This window comes from Geosmithia morbida, assembly GCF_012550715.1.
Source record: "Geosmithia morbida isolate 1262 chromosome Unknown scaffold_14, whole genome shotgun sequence".
Lineage (NCBI taxonomy): Eukaryota > Fungi > Ascomycota > Sordariomycetes > Hypocreales > Bionectriaceae > Geosmithia > Geosmithia morbida.
This window is the reverse complement of record NW_023336201.1, coordinates 363,139-379,233: the sequence shown is the minus strand read 5'-3', so window position 1 is coordinate 379,233 and position 16,095 is coordinate 363,139. Positions and strand designations below refer to the sequence as shown.

The window sequence follows — 16,095 nt, the reverse complement described above, 5'->3', positions numbered from 1 at the left end:
TATTACCATCGAACATTGCCGGTTGCCCAGCGATCCGTCATTTTKTYTRTYTTTTTTTTTTTTTTTTTTTTTTCCCCCCTCCTTTTTCCATCTTCATTTTCCCAGTTCTGTTCTCTTGTGTAGGATATGTCTGTGTGTGTGTCAGATCTTCCCTCCATCTTGACACACCTATCCGTATCCGACTACATGTACTCCGTACGTGCTCCGTATCTAGAATCTCTCGGGGTCCTCGGTGATTGTATCGGTAGGCTGTGACATGGTCAACCTTGCTGTACATGGTATCGCTTACCGGTTGCAGATGGTAATTCCATTCGTTCATTGCTATCAAAAAGGTGTAAGGTGTAGCATAGTTGACACCTGGACACCACACACCACACACCACACACCACACACCCCCTCCTCCGTCATAACCGCATCATCCATGATGTAGAGTCTCTGGTGGCAAATCATCACATCCAACAGTCTTGCATCGACTCTTGGTACATATATCATTGACCCTTGATACATGTGTATTCATTGCTATTGCTATGTGCCGAGTATCAAGGCTATACCCGTAGATACCAACTGCAAAAAAGACAAGAACGAATGCTTGTATTTCAAGAGAGAGAGAGAGAGAGGAGGAGGAGAAGAAGAGAGAAGAGAAGAAGAAGAGAGAAAAGAAGAAGAAGAAGAAGAAGAAATCGTGGCCTGCTGACCTCTGACCATTGTGGAACGCAATACCCGCCCATTATACCCGACGACCCGCCGCCACGTCGGCATCGTCGCCCCTACGCCACAATCTTCAGCTATGCAACCAGGCCCGACGTCCCGAAAACCCAGATGACCTTTCTCGGGTAGGCCCGGCGGTCTAGGAGGAAGGGGAGGGGGGGGAGAAGCAAAAGAATGAAAAAAAAAAAATGAAAAAAAGGTTCTAGGCGATTTGGCAAGACCCGACGGGACGCCGAATATCATCGGTACCGTACTCTCTTCTTATACTACTCGTACGAGTCAAAGGAGTTGCGGAGAGTAAAGAACGGGTCCCTGTCATCTTTTGCCATTGCCCCCTAATTCACATGTGAAACAAGGAGTTTTACAAGGAATGATGAATTTACTTTGACTTGTTTTTTAAACCTTTTTTTTTTTTTTGAAAGAAAAAAAAAAAAAAAAGGGGGGGGGGGGGGGGGGGAAAAAAAAAAAAAAAAAAAAAAAGGGGGGGGGGGGGGGGGGGGACAAAGAAAAAAGAAAAAAAGAGAGGTGATGCCAAACATCACCAGGCCATCTAGGACAAGCACTAAGCAAGAAACAACCCCCAACCCCCAACCCCCAACCTCCCAGTGTATTAATGTGTAACGTATCCTGTATGAATTCAGGAAAACGAAGAAAATCAGAGCAAAAGCAAAAATTAGTTGAATTATTTCCTCTTTCACGCTTCGGTATCGAGACGAGCAAACATCTACGCTCCGAACGGGACCGACCCACAACCTCCCCTCCTCGACCTCTCCGACAACATCACGGCCTTACAGTCACGCCTTAGCGGCAGACGTAGCGGCGGGCGTATCGACAGGTTTTCCTGTGGGTGCATCGCCAGACGCATCGCCAGCTACATCCCCAGACGCCTCGGCAGATTGCGGTGGCTTCGGCGTCGTCGTCGTCGTCATCGTCGTCGTCGTCGTCGTCGTATCCTGCACACTGCCCTCATCATCCTTCTTCTTCTTCTCCTTCTTCTTCTCCTTCTTCTTCTCCTTCTTCTTCTCCTTTGTCTTGCCGTCATTCTTCTTCTCGAGGAGATAATCGCCACCGGTCCAGGCGCAATAGACGCCGTAGAGACCCCTGATGGGCCAGATCTTCCACAGCAAGGCCTTGACCGGCCTGTCGGCCAGCGCGGCCTCCTCGGCCTGGTAGTCGACGCGGACCTTTTGGTAGACGGAGGGGAGGTCGTGGGCGCCGTAGCGCACGCGCACGGCGTCGTAGGCGTCGCGGTCGTAGTGGGACCAGAACTCCTGCTCGGTGTAGTAGGCGTGGCTGTAGAGCCACTTCTTGCCTTGGCACTGCTGCACCTTGTGCTCGAGGAGCCGGTTCTTGCGCACGATGTCGGCCCGCGTCCCCGACACGGGACCCCACACGCCGTAGTTGAGCAGCGTCTCCGGCGTCTTGGTCGGGTCGGCGAACTGGGCGTGCAGCCCGTGGGCCGAGTCGGCCGCGTCGCGGCGGATGCGCAGCGGGCACAGCCAGAGCGGGTAGATGGCGTAGGTCTCGTCGAGCCAACGGTGGAAATCCGGGGCCTGGCCGTACGGAACGCCCACGTCCTGGATCACGTACATGTCGTGCATGCCGCTCTTGTGCATGGCGTGGTACATGACCGACGTGTGCATGAAGTGGTCCAGCAGCCCGCGCGTCAGCCGGTTGAACGGCGTGAGAAAGTAGCCGAAGGCGTACCGGGCCATCCAGAACCCGCCGCGGTTATACCGGAACAGGTAGTCGCGTATGGGGATGTAGTCGACCACCTCTTCCTGTACCCCGTCCTTGTCGGAGGTGCCGGTGCCGGCAGCGGCGGCAGCAGCAGCCTTCTTGGCAGCAGACCTGACGAGCCTCTTCTCGGCATCCCGCGCGCGGAGGTAGAACCAAGGGTCGAAGCGGCGGGTGAAGCCCACCGCCTTCCTTCCCGGCGGCACCTCGTCGGCGAAGCGGCCGGAGCAGATGACGGTGGAGTCGCGGGCGTAGACGATGCCGTCGAGGAACTCGACGTCGGGCTTGGCGGCCTCGACGGCGATGCGGTCGACGTACTCCTCCGGCGTGGCGCAGTGGAGGTAGCGCATCTCCACGTAGGGCTTGACCGGCCGCAGCTGGACCTCGACCAGGGTGACGACGCCGATCGTGCCAAAGGCCGAGGCGGCGCCCCAGAGCAGGTCGGGCCTCTCGGTGCGCGACGCCGTCGTCACCGTCCCGTCGGCCAGGACCACCTCGATACTCTCGACCGTGGCCTCGAAGGCGCCGTGCCGGAAGGAGCTGCTCTCGCCCGAGCTGCCGGAGAAGCCGCCGCCGACGGTGATGGTGGGGAACTCCATCACCACCGGCGGCGCCAGCCCGTGCTTGAGCGTCGCCTCCAGCAGCTGGCCCAGCGGCACGTTGGGCTCCGACAGCGCCGTCCGCTTCTCCACGTCCACCCACAGCACCTTGTTCAGCTGGCTCGTGTCCACCGTGTTGTCCGCCCGCCGGTGCGACTGACGCGTGCTGTTGGTCGACCCGTGGTAGATCCGGAAGGCCTGCTTGGTCTCGTGGAAGTGCTTGACCCGCTCGGATACCCCGGCTACCAGGGCCTTGTGAGCTTCCATCGTCCTTCTTCTGCCGTCGATATCGTCAGCTCTCTTTCCTGCCGGTAGGTGGGGAAATGATTGATGGCGTGAGGAGAAGAATCGGGACAGAGGGAGGTGGATGACGAGGTCCGGAGAGGTCAACGGGAAGAACTCACCGCAAGAAGTACTCGCGAGGCTGTGAGGAGGGCGAGTCGTCGCCGGTGGTCTGTCTGTGAATGTGCCAAGGTACGCGCGTCTGGGTGCGGCTTGGTGGTACATGCAGTGACGCGATCCGTCAAATAAAGTAGTATTACGTACTCCGTACTAGTATTTTAATATAAGCAATAGACCTGGGCATACCGGTCTCGGTCTACACAGCCACCCCATTCGCTCTGCATCACTTTATACGATCGAAGATGGACAGCATCATGGCATTGAATGACTCGGTGCTGGAAGGAGAAGAAGAAAGCTGCAAACGCCAATGTACACACACACCCACACATTAAAATCTTTTCTATTTAATTCCCAGCCGTTCACCCCATCACCTCCTCCTTCCGTTGGACCCCTGCTTCGGCTGGCTACCGTACGCTCTCCTCCCCTGCACCTTGTTCCTCCCCATGCTCTGGCCGAGTGTGATGTCGACGCGCGGCGGGGTGGTGAAGCCGAAGCTCTTGGCCACCTTGGCCAGGTCCAGCTTGGTCACGTCGTAGACGGACCGCAGGCTGTGACTGGCGTAGGCGTGCAGGTACGACTTGAAGGCCTCCTTTGCGCTCTGCGAAAGGAAGTAGTTCTGCCCAATCAGCTTCTCCAGCTGAGACTGTACCGGCTTGATCTTCTTGGCCGGGAACTCAAACTCGACGACGGGGACGCGAGCCGCCTTGAGGTGAGTCAGGAAGCCGACCTCGTTGGGCTGGTCGGGTCAGTATCTTTTCTGTTTCGCATGACAAAAAGAGGAGGGAAGGAGGGGGGGGAAGGAGTGTCCTGGTGATGAATTACCTGGAGAAACAGGAGACTGCGTCCCTTGCTGTTGGCACGGGCCGTACGACCGACGCGGTGAATGTAGTCGGTCGAGTTGTCCGGGGGGTCAAACTGGACAATGAAGTCGACGGCGGGGATCTGTATCGGTGTACGTCAGCGATTTTTATCATCGAGATGGATGAAGAGAGAGAGAGAGAGAGAGAGAGAGAGAGAGAGAGAGAGAGAGAGAGGGAGGGAGGGAGAGATGAAACATACATCAAGACCACGGGCAGCAACATCAGTGCAGATGAGGATACCATGAGAAGCATTGCTAAACTCGAAAAAGGTGTTTGTGCGCTTCTGCTGCTTCTGCTTTCCGTGCAGGTCCAGCACGGGGAGATCAATGTAGTTGAGCAGTTCGGCGTAGTACTTGACCGAGTTGCAGCTGCTGAAGAAGACGATGACCTTCTTCTTCTTGTCCTTCATCGTCTTGAGAAAGGAGAAGAGCAGGACGAATCGCTTGTCGGCCTCGCAGATGACGTACCCTTGCTCCAGGCCCTCGACGGTGCTGAACTGCTGTTCCTCGTCGACGTTGATGTACAAGGGGCCGGGACGGAGAGAGATTCGGGCGAGGTCCTCTTTTATTTAGGAAGAAGAGAAATAGTCAGAATATATTTATAATGATTGTATTATGATGGAGTGGGGGGGACAAAGAAAAGAAGAGAAAAACCATCAAGCGAGCAGAGAGTACATACCAACTTTGGTCGTCTGGGTGGCAGAGAACAGCATAGTCTGACGATTCTTCTGCTTGTCCGCCGGCTTGAGGATGTCGACAATCTTCCTCATCTCGTCCTCGAATCCGACCTCGAGGATGCGGTCTGCCTCGTCGATGATGAGGGAGCGCAGGTTCTTGAAGACGAAGGGCGTGTTCATCAGGTGGTCGAGCAGACGTCCGGGCGTGGCGATGAGCAGGTTGACGCCCTTGGACAGCTTCTCGGCCTCGGCATTTCGGTTGGCGCCGCCGATGACGATGCCGTACGTCTGCGAGTGGTTCTTCATCAGCTCGCGCGCCACGCCGAAGATCTGAAGCGCCAGCTCGCGCGTCGGCGACACCACGATGGCCCCCGTCCCGTTGCGAGGCTTGAACCTCAGCGAGCATAGCATCTCCACCACCGGAACGAGGAAGGCCATCGTCTTTCCGGATCCCGTCTTGGCCGCTCCGAGAACGTCCTTTCCGGCCAGAAGTGGGGGTATTGCCTATAGATGATACATCATCGTCTGTCAGTCTGTCTTGTCGGATACGAGTCTCCTCATCCCCTAGCACACACGCAGACACGCGCACACTTATATGAATATATATATATATGTGTGTGTGTGTGTGTGTGTGTGTGTGTAGTCAATTCAGAAAGATGACTGAGAAGAAAAACGTACGCTGCGCTGAATCTTGGTCATCTTCGTAAATCCCATCTCCCGGATGGCACTCATCGTCTTATCCGACAGGTTGAGGTCCTCGAATTTCTCGGCGTCGTTGGCAGGCGGTAATAGAGAGTCGGAGCCGCCGTTGTGGGGGAGAGCCTCGTCATCATCATTTTCAGCATCCTTCTTCTCGACACCCTCCTCTCTGCCTTCCTCCTCTTCCTCTCCCTCCTCTTCCTCGTCGTCGTTGTCGCTGGGAGGCTCAACCGGTGGCGCGGGGCTCTTGGCCTTCTTGGACTTTTTGGTGGTGGTGGCGACGATGGACTCGGTAGGAGCGGCGTCGGCGTCGGCATCGTCGCGAAGCTTTCGCTTCTTGTTTGAGGTAGACAATCCCATTGTTCGTTTCCTTTACTTGGTCCGTACGCCTTGTTACGTCGATGTTTTACCACTCTATGGCGGAAGAAAGAAGGAAGAGAAAAGGTTCCTAGTCAGAATCAAAAAGAGAAGAAAAGAAAAGAAAAAAAGAAAAAAAGTTGCAGTCAGCCATGCGATTGCTCCACTTATTACTTATCGATAAACATCCGCTTGAAAGATTCCCCACTCCAACTTTTTCTCCTGTCATCATCATATGTCAAATGTCAATAAGAGCGATTCTTCAATTGCCATCTCTTCTTTTCTTCCCATTGAGATCGCCTTTTCTCTTCTTTATCTCGGTAGAGATTCAAATCATGACTAGTAATATGGGCCAACCAAATGTTTCATGACAGCACACACACAACATGTCCCTGTGGCTCATCGATAGCTAATCCCTTACCCGGTAGCTATCATCGAGGAGGAGGCCTGGCCACTACCTTCTAGCCACCCGGTGAACTATGTCGAGTCTAGCAGCTGTCGGCCCGTGCCTCTTTGACGGCGAGAGTTGTGGTCGCTGTGATGTTGACCTCCCACAAGGGCGAGTTTATCACGGGGGGGGGGAGGGAGATGTCTTTACCCTGAGACTAAAATTTTGTTCGAGTCCGATGAACAAACGTCTGACAAGCCTGCAGGTATTAATATATACAATCTTTCAAGCAGAAGTCAGAGAGAGCCAAAGCATGTATTGATAGCTATGTACTAAACCGGTTCTCTCTTTCTTTCCTTCAGTTTCCAATATATGGATTTTATATACTTGTATTTTTCCCCCCCTCTCATGAGGGCATGCCCGTATTACTATTATATCCAAAAGGAGAGTGTAATATATGTAAGGTGGATCAGAAAAGACAGATTCCAGAGCGATATCCTCCTCCTCCTTCTCCTCCTCCTAGGGTCTCAGACAATGCTGAGCTTCAAAACCCATGTCTTGTTGCAGATTCCGTCATTCCCACTTGCTTCTCCTCCTCTTTGAGAAATGGGGGGAACATGAAGAGTATGAGGGTATTCCCCTCTTAAGGGAGAGCCTGGACAGGGTAGCTCTGGTCAGGCTTGACAACCGTTCCGGCAGCGAGCTGGTTGTCAGTGTAGGCCGGCCAGGCGATCGTCTTGGCGGCGTAGTCGACGACGCTGAGAGTGGTGAAGCCCTGGCCCTCGCCGAACTGGCCGCTCCAGGCCGAGGTGACGCTGTAGGCACCGCAGGCGACGCCGGTCTGCGAGGTGCGGCTGGCGGGGGCGTCTCCCGTCTTCTTGACGGTGTAGGCGCACTTGGTGATCTTGTCGGCGTCCTTGATGCCGAACGACCAGTCGCAAGACGTGTCGGCCTCGTTGCAGACGCGCTTGAAGTCGGTGATGGTCCAGGTGGCTGCCGTGGACATGGACTTGACCTCCGAGGTGGCGGGGGCAGCAGCGGCCGTCGAGGCGAGGACGGCCGTGAGGAGGGCGGTGGCGGAGAACTTCATTTTTTATAATCTGAAAGTAGTTTGATGTGTGTGTGTGTGTGTGTGTGTGTGTGTGTATGTGGTACTGTAAGAGATGGATATGTAGATGATCGAGCGCTGATGAGAAGAATAAGGATACGAAGAAGAAGAGGAATTGTGATCTCAAGAGAGGTCGGACCATGGTATCGTCTTTATACTCGTCAGACTCAGTGCCTCTCTCTCTCTCTCTCCCTCTCTTTCTCTCTATTCTTCTCTTCCTCTCTATGCTGTCCGCACGAAGAGAGACAGGCATCAACCCCCTCGTAAAAAACCCCGGGTATTGACTGTGAATCGAGGACCCTTGTGGAATCGAACGTTGCAGCCAAATTGGGTCCCACGTTTTCCCCCATCATAGACACAACAAGCGGCACGGCCAAGAACCGCCTCGTATTCCCATCCCGCCCCTAAGCCGATCCGCGGCAACAGCCCCGTCCTCGGTTAACTGGATTGTTCGAGTTGGGAGCGGCAAGATCAACATACCTCTTGTAGTGAGCAATACGGTAGTACCAATCGACAGACGGAACCACACAGACACACACTTCATCCTCTCCCCCCTACGCGAGTTATGGCCTAGTCTACTACGGCACGTATATAGGGCCAGCTGACCTCTCAAAATTTTTCTTGGTTTTATTTCTGTTTTCTTCTCTTGTCCCTTTCTTTCCTAGTGTCCGGCTCTTAGTTTCTGACCAGGTCAGGACGATGACCCGAGCATCGAAAGTTGTGAATAGTCTGACTACTCTGCAAGCCGGAGTGCCGCACGCCAGGCCTTGCCTAGCCCGTCTTCCTCGTATTTCTGAACCCAATTGTTGTTACTAATAGACGGTTTACGATGGAACTTTGGGAGAGAGTAGAAGAGGAGCGGGGCGGGACTCTGACCATGTATACCTACTAGTATGTAGTTTGTCGTATTCGATATCATTACTACGCCGTTGTCTCTGTATGCATGTTGTCTTCGTAAATACGGAGTATTCATATTGATATTCGTATGATGTCTAGCATTACAGGTATTACCCCACATCTTCAACCGAGAAGAGGGAGCATATCGTTGCTATATACTACCTAGTATTATTACATGTAAAGGCAGTAGTATCGCGATTTGCAAGCTGCATATGATACTCACATAACACATCTCAACTAAGAAGAGACGAGAGTGTAGCAGAGAAATAGGGGAACAGCAACCTGGTAACTGCATACCGTAGATCAGTATGTAGAAGAGCAGAGAGAAAGGTGGCCAGCTGGGAAATTCGATTCATGCTCACCTTATTCGCATAACTCTCACAACTCTACGGCTCTACTCTACCAAGCTACGGCACACTCCTAGACCTTGGCACCGATCCGTGCTTCCCCTCTGGGTCTAAGGACAGGCTCGGTCCTTGACTCCTTGGGTCTTGGGTCTTGGACCTTGTCCGGTATACCGTATGATGCCCGCCCAAGGTCCCAAGGTATTCATCAATACTGACTAGACTAGCAACCCCGCGCATGTCAATCCTTCCGAGTCCCGGCAAGTATTAATAGCAACAACTGATCAGAGTTGGCAGCTAAGCAACACGAGCTTACGGGTACACGTATCCGCAAGAGCTCCTCACCTTTCTTCTACTCGTACCTGTGTACAGATTACAGATTGCTCCGTACTCTATAATTAATGCCCACTGCTAATAATACTACGTAGTAGTACTGCTCCGTACCTGTACCTCTTACTTTGCCAAAGAAAGTCCGAGTACGATGCATTTATTTCTATTCCAGTAAGAAACTCCGTATACTCGGAAACCCTTTTCACCGCATGTCCTATGGATATAGGTGCGATTCCTGCTTTCCCCCTTTCTCCCGTATCGTCAAGGACTCCATAGTTGACCCGTACGAGAGTGTAATCGGTACGTGTATTATTAACCCCATAAGAGATGTAACCAAGTATATTCGCCCGGAAGAAAGCGGCTCCTCGCATAGTATTACGAGGTAGCAGACCTGCATTGCACGCATGTCCCAGACAATGCAGAAGAGGCGAGAAGCAGACAAGAAGAAGAGAAGCGGACCATCGGTTAACGGGCCGTTTTCTTCCCAACTTGCCAACCTTTTACGAGTATTACAGCTTATAATATATCCTTGCTTCGCTTACCTTGGCCCGAGGGTTCCGATGCGAGAGGTCCTCGTATCGATACCTTCAATCCGTATCATTATTCCGCTCTGTGGACCTCACAAACAAGGGCTAGGGGTCTAGATCTATCGGCCATTGCGTTGGCGATAAGCGCTCCGGAATTATCTCTCTTCCCCTCTCCTTCTCATCATTTCCATGCCTCATCGTTGCCTGATCTAATCAAGGGAATTGCACTTTCATGGCCTGATTCGAACAAGCAGAGGGGTCCTATTCAGAGCTTCCCATGAAGTCGCCTTACATTCAACGGACAGCCATCGCAGGTACTTCTCCGTACATGTATTACATGTAAAAAGAAAAGAAAGAAAAAAGAGAAAGAAAAAAACATCAGATGATTATTTTGCCAGTGTCTGCTACGACGTAACATCCACCCAACCACCTGTTCCCCCCCTCCCCCCCTCTTTTCAGGTGTTGTGACCTTACTTCCATGACGTTTACTTGACAACACAAAGGCGACCCAGTCGGTCGACAAACAAAAAGGAAAAAGAAAGAAAAAAGAAAGAGCGAAAAAAAAAGGGCAAAGAACCGAGGAAAAAAGAATCGGCTACAGCCTGCTCCGACTGTTAAGGTACTGGGCCCCCAGCTTGAGCATGTCTGTCGCCTCCCGCACCATGTCCCTGACAATGTCACCGGCGGGCTGTATCTCGTGGATGGACCCGGCGACCTGACCCATGATGTGAGGCACGTCAATGTCGTTCCCCTGGTCGATGTCGTGCTCGATGGGCACGGTGCCGGCGGCGCACAGCCTGGCCAGCTCGTCGGGGCGGTCGTGCCAGGCGCGGATGTAGTCGTTGGACTTCATGCGCAGCGGCCGTCCCGAGAGGACGAGGGTCCGCTCGGTGTCGTCGAAGCCGCAGCTGACGACCTCTCGCTTGTGCTGCTCGCTGCACCCGGCCTCCACGGAGGCGACGAACCGGGTGCCCACCCAGACGCCCGCGGCGCCCTGCATGAGCGACGCCGCGAGCGCGCGCCCGTTGGAGATGCCCCCCGCCGCCAGCACGAGGGCGTGCTGCTGGCCGCCCAGCATCGCCGGCCGGTACCGGCGCGCCACGTCGACCACGGCCGGGATCAGCACCGTCGTCGCCACGTCGCCCGTGTGCCCGCCGCCCTCGCCGCCCTGCGCCGCCACCATGTCCACGCCCATGTCGAGCGCCTTGACGGCGTGCCTCGGGTGCCCGACCATGTTCATCACCAGGATGCCGGCCGCGTGCAGCCGATCGATGATGTGCCGCGGCGGCACCCCCACCGCGCTGACGAACAGCCGCGCCCCGCTCGAGATGGTGATGTCGATCAGCTCCTCCAGCTTGCCGTTGGTGTAGTCGTGGTTGGTCTTGCGCGCGTTCCCGCCCACCTGCGGCAGGGCCAGGTCCACGCCGAACGGCAGGTCCGGCCGCTCAAAGTTGGCCTTCATCTCCGCAATGATCTCCCGCAGCTGGTCGGGCGTGTACTTGAAGCCGCCGATGACGCCTAGGCCGCCCGCGTTCGACACTGCAGCCGCCAGCGGCCCGCCTGATGTCCGTGCCATACCCGCCAGCACAATCGGGTGCTCTATCCCCAGCAGCGTCGTGAGCGGCGTCGTGATGGGGCCGGTATGTGCCATCGTGAGCATGTCAGGTAGTCGTAGCACCGATTCTTCTCTCCTTGGCCTTCTTTTCTTCCCTCCTCAAATATAATGTGAACGATAGATGAATTGCATCAATGAGACGAATGGCTCAAAATATTAGAAAAAAAGTCCCACGGTATCATGATATGATACAGAAACAACAACAAGCTACAGCCCTCGTCGACAGAGGAAATCTCTCACTCATATAGCTCTCTTCCCCAGCTGTTGGGGCCGATATGCGGAGATCATAATCCAAGCAAACCGCGGGGGAACCAGCCCCCGACGGCAAATCGACTTGGCGGGGGTGTCCCGGAACCCACCGAGGCATTACCGAATCGGGGCACCATCTCGCAAGATGCATGTACAATCCAGCTTGTCTCTTATGTTGGGATCGTCATCATCACTAGAAACCGAGGCACGTTTTAAGTTGCTAAGGGGTTGATGATTATCCCCAACGTCTTGTTGGCATCTGTGTATTGTCATCGATCATACCTCTTCATCATCAATATCTTGTAATTGGTCCTCTACATATCATTAGGCATGTCTATTACAACCCAAAAGAAGAAAAAAATAGTACAGATTTTGTCATGTCGCAAAGTACATACATAAACATAATGTGTGTATGAGATGGAGTCTTTACGCTTCCCCCCCCCCCCCCCCCGCAAAAGAAAACGCCCGAGCTAGATGCAGCAAAGAAGAAAGCATTTTATAGTCATCTCAGCCGAAGAAGGGCAGTCGCGCAGGCACGAAATTATCGCCAGGGCGTTGATCATGGCCAGATGGCTGTGGTCGTCCTTGTTCTTGTTGTCGCTGTTGTTGTCGTTGTTGTTGTTGTTGTTGTTGTTGTTGTTGTTGCGATGCAGGCGGCGGCTCATCATCATCACGGTAATAATTTGTAGTGTCAAACTCGTCGTCGTCGTACTCGTCATCCTCATCGTCGCCATCCACCGCAGTCTCGAATTTGGGCTCGTCAGACTGTCGACTCTGCGTATTCAGTCCCTTGGCCTCTGTCAGCTGTGCCGCCGCCTCCTTCTGTCTGGCCAGCTTCTCTTCCTCTTCGCGGTGCAGCTCTTCCTCCTCCACATCTGGGTCATCCTGCGTGAACGCAGGCGTGTGGCCTGCCACGGACGGCACCGAGCCCGTGGATGCCCGTAGCACCCAGAGCGATTCGCGGGAGCCCATGGAACCTATGGTGGTGCGGGAAACAGTCCTAGAGACGCCATTCATGGCGGGGCCCTTGCCCTTGCTACTGCGTGTGGTCTTCCCACTGCTCCGGTCGTCTTTGCGGATCATGTCGTACGTGACTTCATCGTCGAGCGGTATCGCGTCCTCCTCTCCCTCGCCGTCGCTCGGGAGCAGGTCGCCCCGTGAGCGGTACGAGTCCGACGTGTCGCCGGATCCTGTCGTGCCGCTACGTTTGCGCAGTGACTGAGGCGAATGATTTTGCTGGTTATGTTGGTCGTCGCTGTCGTCGGCGTCGCTGTCGTCGGCATGCATGTTACCGGATCCGCCTCCGCCTCCCAGAAGGGGCGTCGACTCGGCGTCGTCGTGCTTCCCCGGGTGGTCCTGGAGATCTGCCGCACTCGGCTTGTAGCGCAGAGTGCCACCCATCCTCCAGGGAAGTTTGCTGAGTAGGCCGATGGGCTGTGTGCTGGGGATGATGGTCGAGTCCTGGCCGATCGTCGTCTTGCGCCGGCCACGACCGCCGCGGGTGCCGTAGCTCATGCCCCGTTTCCGTCGTGGCTGACTGTCCGTCACGCCTTCACCCGACGCCTTCTTCCTCTGGGTGCCGCTGCCACTCCCCGTACCGGCCAGCAGCCTGTCCCAGTCCTCGCCGCCCCAGCCGCCGAGCAGGCCGCCGCGTTGCTCCTCCTCCTCGTACCAGTCGTCGTAAAAGTCAAACATGTTCTCGGCACGCGACCGTGACCGTTCGCGCTGCCGTCGCCGCCGCTCCTCGACGTCTCCCAGACATACCGCCGTGCACTTCTCGACCGATCGGGCCAGCGATCCCAGGCAGGGGTTCACATAGTGCTGCTGGAAGGACCAGATGCCCGCGGCGGCATTCTCCGTCGCCGTCTCGGCATCGTGGGTGATTTGGTTCCAGCGCTGTCGTAATCGGGGGTCCTCGAGAAAAGCCATGATGATCGGACGGTTGTGTGCTGTGCGCACGGCGCCCGTCTTCTGTCGGTGTCGACGCCGCACTTTTGCTAGGCGCCACTATCGTGTTACGGATATTCTCTCTCTCTCTCTCTCTCTCTCTCTCTCTGTCTCTCTGTCTCTCTCTGACTATTTGACCATATCAGCCAGGAGAGATGGTTGAGTTTTCCTCGCAGTCGCTTATCACCGTTCGTGTTGCTTCCTACTTGTCACCGCGAAAGGACGTGTTGTGATATGGGAAATGACGAGGTTGGTGGGATTGGGAGTGGAGGCCATGATGTGGTTGGGGACAATCTTCTGACACGGTGGAGTGGGGGAGGAAACGTAGAAGAGAGTGCCGGGGTTGCTTGGGGCGGGAAGCTGCCTGGGAGCCGTCTCTTAGCGTTCTGGCCGTATGTTACAGCGCATGCACAGCGCCAAATCTTCCGTCCAGGGTATCACGTCACCACCATGATGACCGCGACTATGACGACGACTGACTTCCAACCTACTTCAGCCTTTTTTTTTTTCCCTTGCTATTACTATTTGTGTGAATGGATGGTAGTGCTTTTTATCAATCGAATCAATCATCGAAATCTTGGTGTTATAATCTACTCGTAATCGGATAATAATACGAATGTTTTAGTCATTTCCGAGGTGCCCTCATGTTGGCAAGAATCCTAGCCAGCAACTCCTTTCTCGATGCCGTCTCACTGGGAAACAGATTCCTCTGTCACAGGAGAAGAGTGTGAGAAATACTGTATCATGCGCTGCAGGGCCCCCCTCCCGGACCGATCAGTCACTCACCTTTCTCAGCCATCGACGCATCTCCTCTTCCGTCCAATCTTCGGGCTTTCCCGTAGGGTCAGACTCGGCGGGGAACATGTCGCCGCCCCAGATGGACCAGACTCCTGTGGCCACAATGGCGCCGCCAAAGGCTTGTTCCCTCACATGTCAGCCTTTTGTACATGCAGTGAGACATCGGTAGGATTATAGCGCTTACCCAGGAGCATGTTCTTTGGAAGGGTAAAAAAAAGAAAAGTTGTCAGCGTAGATAAGTCTCTGCATATGGCGGGGGATCAACGTACCTTGGATTTCATCGCGTTGTCCAACGGTGTAGGCATCTTGACGGAGAGACGGGACACGATTGCAGATGAAGCAACGACCGTTGTGGATATTTCTGTTCAAAGTATCAGCTTATGACAGAGAGGGGAACTCAATCGGCTCTATCTTATAGAGTATGGTTAATCTACCGGAGATGTGTCCTCTAGTTCACCTCACATGAGATCTAGTCTTTCGGGTTCAAATGGTGGTGGTGGTGGCACCATCATCCTCGAGACAGTGTGACGTATTATGTGACCCTTGTCTCTCAGCAGAGGTGTGGCTAAATATGTGGCTCAGCAAAATCTCATCAGCCACAAAGGACGGGACAGAGATAATTATGTGGCTGAAGACGTTAGGAGGGGTCTGGGGGGGGGAGGAAGCCCCCTCCTAACGCACACACAACGAATATTTGGCCTGTGCGGGTCCCGCGCCAAAACGGGTAACGCAGACGCACAAAATCAAAACGTCTGAGTAGAAAATAAATCCACGCCTAACACCCGCTCAACCCGATTCCCATCACGACAATTTGTTCAATTCCCACCCTCCATCAATCCCATTGAACAACCGCCAAAATGCCTCGGGAGGTCGCTGATATTAAGAAGGTGAGATACTGTTTATAATCGAACCTCTACTTTCATTCGGTCTCTGATGGCTAACGCTCACTCAAACAGTTCATCGAGATCTGCCGTCGGAAGGACGCTTCTTGTATGTCAAAACAAATAAAAAAATCTCCTCCTTTCATGAACCCCGAACAACAAGACAGCAACATGCGCACGGCTCCTCTCCTCAATCTAGAAATGGAATAGGGGGAGAAAAGGGGGATGGCCGTGTGCATAGTTGCTCTCCCCTTTCTCCCAACACGAACGCCACGCGATCAAACAAGAGAGGGAAAAAGATGTGTACTGACTGTCCTAATTTCAGCCGCCCGGATCAAGAAGAACAAGCAGGTCGGCAACGTCAAGTTCAAGGTCCGCTGCCAGAAGCACCTGTACACCCTGGTAGTCAAGGACTCTGACAAGGCCGAGAAGCTCAAGCAGAGCCTCCCTCCTAGTGCGTTTTTCTCTCCCTTACTTCTCGCTTCGCCCGATTCTTCCTGCCCCCCGACCAGAACCTTGCTAACCAGTCCCCCCCCCCTCCAACAGCCCTGACCATCACCGACGTCCCCAACAAGAACTAAGCGGAAAAAAAAGAAGATAAGAAACTGAAATTCTTGGGAGGGTCAAAATGAGAGAAAAAAGGAACGGATCATGACATACAAACCAGGATGGGATTCATGAGGATGCACGGGGTGGTAGAATCATTCTTGTCGTGCTAGGGTCACGTACCGTGCCACACGAAATCTGGGCGTCTCGGGAATTTTAACCTTGCATTTCATGTGCTGAAAAGGCCATGGCTTGTTTTAACAAAGATAAAAAAAACGAAATCTATAAGGGGAATCCCTCCCAGACTCTTCAAAAAAAAAAACGTGAAACCATCCTATCATTCTTTCCTTGCTTCCTGACTCCTGCACACCAAAGCTCGAAGAAAAGGTCGAATAAAATATGTGCTGTGGCGTTCATGTTCCATCCT

The 16,095-nt window shown here is 54.0% G+C and overlaps 7 protein-coding genes across 7 annotated transcripts; 1 reads left to right on the top strand and 6 right to left on the bottom strand.

Annotated features, from left to right (window-relative positions):
- Window positions 1-1,502: 1,502 nt before the first annotated feature.
- Window positions 1,503-3,311, bottom strand: GMORB2_2715 (FAD/FMN-containing dehydrogenase; the record flags this gene model as incomplete). Its single annotated transcript, XM_035464693.1, has 1 exon — window positions 1,503-3,311. The coding sequence occupies one exon, from the start codon at window positions 3,309-3,311 to the stop codon at window positions 1,503-1,505; it is 1,809 nt and encodes a 602-aa protein (XP_035319363.1).
- A 502-nt stretch (window positions 3,312-3,813) lies between these two features.
- On the bottom strand, window positions 3,814-6,041 carry GMORB2_2714 (ATP-dependent RNA helicase DDX18/HAS1; the record flags this gene model as incomplete). Its single annotated transcript, XM_035464692.1, has 5 exons — window positions 3,814-4,182; window positions 4,269-4,388; window positions 4,506-4,867; window positions 4,985-5,486; window positions 5,661-6,041. 5 exons carry the CDS (start codon window positions 6,039-6,041, stop codon window positions 3,814-3,816), a joined length of 1,734 nt encoding a protein of 577 aa, XP_035319362.1.
- A 1,028-nt stretch (window positions 6,042-7,069) lies between these two features.
- GMORB2_2713 (uncharacterized protein) lies at window positions 7,070-7,516 on the bottom strand (the record flags this gene model as incomplete). Its single annotated transcript, XM_035464691.1, has 1 exon — window positions 7,070-7,516. One exon carries the CDS (start codon window positions 7,514-7,516, stop codon window positions 7,070-7,072), a length of 447 nt encoding a protein of 148 aa, XP_035319361.1.
- A 2,711-nt stretch (window positions 7,517-10,227) lies between these two features.
- On the bottom strand, window positions 10,228-11,283 carry GMORB2_2712 (NAD(P)H-dependent flavin oxidoreductase YrpB, nitropropane dioxygenase family; the record flags this gene model as incomplete). Its single annotated transcript, XM_035464690.1, has 1 exon — window positions 10,228-11,283. One exon carries the CDS (start codon window positions 11,281-11,283, stop codon window positions 10,228-10,230), a length of 1,056 nt encoding a protein of 351 aa, XP_035319360.1.
- A 720-nt stretch (window positions 11,284-12,003) lies between these two features.
- Window positions 12,004-13,425, bottom strand: GMORB2_2711 (uncharacterized protein; the record flags this gene model as incomplete). Its single annotated transcript, XM_035464689.1, has 1 exon — window positions 12,004-13,425. The coding sequence occupies one exon, from the start codon at window positions 13,423-13,425 to the stop codon at window positions 12,004-12,006; it is 1,422 nt and encodes a 473-aa protein (XP_035319359.1).
- Window positions 13,426-14,217: 792 nt separating this feature from the next.
- GMORB2_2710 (uncharacterized protein) lies at window positions 14,218-14,435 on the bottom strand (the record flags this gene model as incomplete). Its single annotated transcript, XM_035464688.1, has 2 exons — window positions 14,218-14,360; window positions 14,426-14,435. The coding sequence occupies 2 exons, from the start codon at window positions 14,433-14,435 to the stop codon at window positions 14,218-14,220; spliced, it is 153 nt and encodes a 50-aa protein (XP_035319358.1).
- A 663-nt stretch (window positions 14,436-15,098) lies between these two features.
- On the top strand, window positions 15,099-15,703 carry GMORB2_2709 (large subunit ribosomal protein L38e; the record flags this gene model as incomplete). Its single annotated transcript, XM_035464687.1, has 4 exons — window positions 15,099-15,128; window positions 15,198-15,231; window positions 15,448-15,576; window positions 15,669-15,703. 4 exons carry the CDS (start codon window positions 15,099-15,101, stop codon window positions 15,701-15,703), a joined length of 228 nt encoding a protein of 75 aa, XP_035319357.1.
- Between the last annotated feature and the right edge of the window lie 392 nt (window positions 15,704-16,095).